We start from the raw sequence: 5,228 nt of genomic DNA, 5'->3' as shown, positions 1-5,228 counted from the left end.
CGCGGCCGCCGGAAGGGCGGGAAGGGCGGGAAGGGAAGGGAAGGGGAGGAGCGGCCCGAAGCGCGGCGCCGGGAGCGAGCGCCCCCTGGCGGCCGGGAGGGGTACTGCGGCGGAGCGGGACCGATGAGCCGCAGAACTCTGAGTTGCGGTTGGAAAAGTCCGCCGGGATTCCCCCCCCGCGCCCCCATCCAACGTGACCCTCCCGCGACGCCGTTACCGAGGGACTGGGTCGCGGGGAGGGGGCTGGGGGTCGTGTGAGGACGCAGAGCTGCGGACGTGGAGGAACTGGAGACGCCGTGGGGGCGAAGGGACACGCGGGGGCCGAGGAGACAGCTGAGAGCTGGGGGTGTTCCGCGCTGAGAGCAGAGGTGCGATGCAGTGATAGGACAAAAGGTGACGGCTTTAAAGGAAAATAGAGAAGACGCTGGCTGCGCAGCTGTACAACTCGCCCTGCAGCCTTTTCTGATCAAACACCCCCATCCTCGCAGCGCGGCGCAGCCCCGCGCCCGCCCGGCCGGCAGGAGGCGCTGCAGAGCGGCAGTGCGCGGTGCTGCCGGCGGGAGGCGCTGTGCGCACGGGCGGCGCTGGGGGTTCTTGGGACGCGAGTGGGCAAAAAGCGCGCGATTCGGGCGGGCAAAAGGAACCCGCGTCTCTCTGTGTTGCCCAGGCTACGCTGCAGTGGCTATTCACAGGCGCGATCCCGCTACTGACCGGCACGGGAGTTTTGACCTGCTCCGTTTCCGACCTGGGCCGGTTCACCCCTCCTTAGGCAACCTGGTGTGCCCCGGCTCCCCGAGGCTCACCATATTGATGCCGGCCTTAGCGCGGACGCCCGCTCGGCATAGCGCACTGCAGCCCAGAACTCCTGGGCTCAAGCGATCCGGCGAGCTCAGCCTCCCGAGTAGCTGGGACTACAGGCGTGCGCCACCGCGCCCGGCAGCGGCAGCGCCGCACCGCCGCTACTACAGCTCCGCTCACCGCTGACGTCACTCGGACACGGGAGGGGGAGCGGCACGCTCCGCGCATGCGCTGCCTTCCTCTCTCCCGCCCGCGAGGACCGCGCCGCGGTGCAGGGCGGGAAGCGGCGCAGCGTTGATTAGCGCATGCGCGGGCCGCCATCTTCCTCTCGCGGCTGGGCGCGCAGCAGGCAGCATGGGGCACCAGCAGCTCTACTGGAGCCACCCCAGGAAGTTCGGGCAGGGCTCCCGCTCGTGGTCAGTGCCCATCCCGGGGTCGGGCGGGGTCCTCAGGGCCGTCGGGTCGCGGAGTCGTTTCCCCTCCGGGTTTTCCTCCCCGCCCTGATCGCTCCCTTGTCTTTCTTGGCAGCCGCGTGTGCTCCAACCGGCACGGCCTCATCCGTAAGTACGGGCTGAACATGTGCCGGCAGTGCTTCCGCCAGTACGCCAAGGACATCGGCTTCATCAAGGTGAGCGCCGGCGCCGCGTGGCAGCGGTGCTTTGCTTTTCCCCGCTGTTCCCTCACACTCTTCTCGTTCTCTTGCAGCTGGACTGAGCGCGGGGAGGATGCGGCCTTTGCCACGACATGATGCGGTTTCCTCGGGCCGTCCCAACCCACCCGCGGCGTGGCCTCTCTCAATAAATGGACTCCCTGTCCTGTGTATTCGTGTCTGAGTGCTTTGTGTTACGGCCTTGTGCCCTGTTACTCCGCCTCTCTAGGAGGGCTGGGTGTCTGTGTCGTTTTCTCCTTGTAAATCAGGGGCTCCTCGGCCTAGTGTGGGTTGTGTCATTCAGTGAATGCACTGAGTTGGAAGTTACCCTTTATGGCCCTCCGGTGTCATTCCCTGTGCTGAGCAGGAGCACTCACAGCTCCGTCAGGTGCTCAGAGCCCCATCTGGCCTGACACTTGGTGTGTGCAGGGATGGGGCAGCACCACCAGCCTGTGCCTCACTGTCCTCATGGGTAAAAAAAATGAAGCCACAAAATCCTTCTGTACGTTTCACATTAGTGTTCCTTAATTTGAAGCCATTCCCTTTAGTCCTGTCACAATGAATCCTTGCTAAAGAATGTGTCCCCTTCTTTCTTACAGATCCTCAGGTATTGAAAACCCACTCTAAGGTCTCCCCAGCACCTCTTCAGGCTGAGCAGCCCCAGCGTTCACAGCCTGCCCTTATAGGGGACATACTCTATCCCTGAGGTCCTTTTTGTTGCACTCTGTGTTCCAGCAGATGTTTGTCTTTTTGGGTGTGGTGGCAATCCTTACATTTCCCTCACACATAGTTAAGAAGTAGAGGGATGTCTTCATACAAATGCCACTGGTGTACCAAAATCTGTTATTTCTGACCTAGGGATCACTCCCAATGTCTGGGAGGGTAGGGTGCCCTTCTGTAGGTAGGATTTGCCCCTCTTTAGTGGTTTGCAAGTGGGACTGTGTGAACTGGATCTGCAGGGGCTTGGCTGGAACCACACATCTTTAGCTCCACCTGTGTGTTCTGAGGTCCTAAAAGTTCTGCTATCATTGGACTGGAGAGCACTGGAAACTCATCAAATATTCTGAGGCCTCGCAGTTACCTTTAAGGGAATTAAAAGTGTTCATCGTGGGGCTGTTCTGCTATCCAGGGTGTTTTTTTATCATCTCTTCTGAAGTCATTTTGCTCTGTGTGAAATTAGTAGCTGAATGGTGCTGGAGGATTGAACTGGCCAATGGATCAATGCCTTCCAGCCGGGTGCCTTGAATTTTGTTAGGGAATCCTCACTGTTTTGTGCCAGGGGAATGGGGACATATCCCAGTGCTCTCTCCTAACAGCTGGCCAGACAAACTTCCACTGCGGTGTGCTGCTGTGGTCAGTCAGTTGGTAAGAGTGGTTTAGGAGTTAGCTGAAGTAGCTTCAGTTAATTGGTAAGTGACACCAAGTGTGCAAATGTGAGATAAAGCAACCAGCAGGGTTAGCATATTTGCCCCCAACATATATTGTTAGCTGGAGAACTGCTATGTTATTTTCATTACAAGGGGACTAAACCTGCAGTGATTACAGGGGAGGAACAGGCAGTGCTGGGGTACTAAACAAGATCAATTAATAGCAAAATCCTGACACGTTGTGAGGTAGCTGTGTGGAGCTGTCTTGCCCAGAAGATTTCTGTCTTCCCTTTGCCTCGAGGCAATAACTTATCAGACTGAGCACATTCCCTCAAGGTTCTCTACGTTTTAATAATGCACCAACTCTCCAAATGTCATGCAGTCCATCTTGCATGACAATGTTGGCCAGATGTGTTGGGCCTCCTGCAGCCCAAGATGCCTGAGGATCCAAATGAGCTGGGAAGGGCTCGGGTGTGGGGGGGAGGGCCTTAACTGGGAACTTCACAGTGTAAAACAAGACATTTAGATGCATGAGGGGGCTGTGGATGTCCTTTCTGTTTTGTCTGGGTGCTGGTGCAGGGCTCAGGGAACCGTGCAGCTCCAGCACTGCTGGGGCTCTGGGCCTGGGGGCTGAGAGCCTGAGCATGTGTTAGCAGTGTGATGGAAAATGGTAATAAAAAATACCTCTGTACCTCTCAAATAGCTGCACAACTGGGGTGCCAACCAAAAAGCAGGTTCCTACCTGAAAGCAGAACTAAAAGACATTTTTTTTAATTACTTTGTTCACATTAAAACAGCTAAATTGTCACCTGGTAATTTGGTAAATACTAAATGTTCTTGCTTTGTTCCTATTCTGCTGCTCCCATCTTTTAAGTCTCCTAGGGAGGTGGTATAGCACAAACTGTGATGCCTTTATACCCACTGCTGCCTAAGCCAGGTATTTATTGCCCAATATATAGGAAATGCTAGCTGCCAAAAGCTGGGGTTTGCTGAGCTCATTGTGAAAATTGCCTTTTTTTCCTTCCTAAAGCTGATGGTTACAGGCTCTGAAGGTGCACAGATGTGAAGCTGAAACTTATTTGGAAGCAAAGTGATTTACAAAGAGCTGTAGATTCCCCTAAAGAACAGGTAAAATCAAAGCACTCTTTAAGGACTTTGCATTAATAGCCAACAACTAATGCATGTTTTCCTGTAGGGAAATAACGTTGCCTGTTTGGAGCCTAGTAAAAGGTACTGATAGCTTTGCTTTGAAAAAGATGAAGCTCCAATTGCTGAAATAGAGTTTATATGGGATTTGGAGTACAGGAAAAAAAACACACTAAATTGCATTGGATTATGCACCAGATAAAATCTGTGATTATCAGAAGCTCTGAGAGGAATTTGCAAAGCTTTAGGTAGAACACTGGCTTTTGAACTCACCCCGAGGCTTGAAAAATGAAGCTGCCTGACTTGCTCAGATAGGAAAAATGCAATTCCTTCAGGTAGGCTGTGCCAGTGCAGGTGTTGTGAGTGCAGCAGTCCCCATCCTGAATATTCATGCAGGCAGGAACTGATCCTCTAAAAGCAGCTTTGAGTACCACGGCAGGGTCCTGTGCCCGTGTCCTGCCTGTCACCAAACCAAGAAGGTGCTGGGTTGTCCGCGTCCCTTCGCGGGGATGCACGCAGCAGCAGCCTGTGCTGCAGCAGAAGCTAGGTGGCACAGTCTGCCCGCTGGATCTGCAGCTTCTGGGCAGAAGCAGCTCTGCAGAGCCCGCTGCCAAGGCTGGCCAGGAGCTCTGCTTTTCCCATTGTGGTATGAGAACCAGAATTTCGATTCTTGCCTTGAGGCTATGCAGAGGGGCCTCGTCTGAGCCGGCAGCACAAACACTCGTAAACCTGGGGGCATTTATTTATGAATACAATTTGGAAAAGCCTCAGCCCCCACCTGTGTGTCACTTAATGTGCAGCATGCTAGGACATTGCTCCTCTACATGCTCTTTGCTCAGGGGCCAGCATCGCTCCCAGTGCAGCACCCAGCCCAGCACAACAGCAGGTTTGGGTGAAACACAGTTCTCACCCCGATTTCTGCAGATGGCCAACGCCAAGCAGGCCAACCCCGCAGTGCTGCTTGCCCATCACAGGCTCTTGGTTGGTGATTTTGTTGGCCTCTGCTCCATCCCAGCACCCCGAGGAGCCGTTGGCTGTGGGTACATCACCCTGCCTTGTCCCTCCCCTTCATGGAGCAGTGAGATGAATGTCTGGAAGAGCCCAGGCAGATGGGATCTGGCTTGCAGTGTGGTGAGCAGAAGTGCTGCTAAATAAAACATTTTCAAAGGCTGGCATTAAGCATCAGTGGCTCTCTAATTCACGCCGTTTGTTGGGAGTGTGTGTTTGTTGCAGACAATGTTTATTTATGGCATGTAAAATCTATTTCA

General features: G+C 54.5%; 1 protein-coding gene across 1 annotated transcript; it reads left to right on the top strand.

Moving 5' to 3' along the window:
- Positions 1-1,093: 1,093 nt before the first annotated feature.
- Positions 1,094-1,618, top strand: RPS29 (ribosomal protein S29). Its single transcript, XM_065748138.1, has 3 exons — positions 1,094-1,214; positions 1,327-1,426; positions 1,504-1,618. The coding sequence occupies exons 1-3, from the start codon at positions 1,153-1,155 to the stop codon at positions 1,510-1,512; spliced, it is 171 nt and encodes a 56-aa protein (XP_065604210.1). The 5' UTR covers positions 1,094-1,152; the 3' UTR covers positions 1,513-1,618.
- Positions 1,619-5,228: the final 3,610 nt, after the last annotated feature.

This window comes from Cyrtonyx montezumae, unplaced genomic scaffold, assembly GCF_038088225.1.
Source record: "Cyrtonyx montezumae isolate F1298 unplaced genomic scaffold, pur_monq_1.0 scaffold_10, whole genome shotgun sequence".
NCBI lineage: Eukaryota > Metazoa > Chordata > Aves > Galliformes > Odontophoridae > Cyrtonyx > Cyrtonyx montezumae.
The sequence above is the reverse complement of the archived record's forward strand: the minus strand, read 5'-3'. Positions and strand labels throughout refer to the sequence as shown.

Excerpts from the sequence above, each read along its gene's own strand:
- RPS29 (XM_065748138.1), top strand. The coding sequence starts at position 1,153 with ATGGGGCACCAGCAGCTCTACTGGAGCCACCCCAGGAAGTTCGGGCAG. Across the intron at positions 1,215-1,326 it reads GGGCAGGGCTCCCGCTCGTG|CCGCGTGTGCTCCAACCGGC; the intron begins GTCAGTGCCCAT and ends CTTTCTTGGCAG.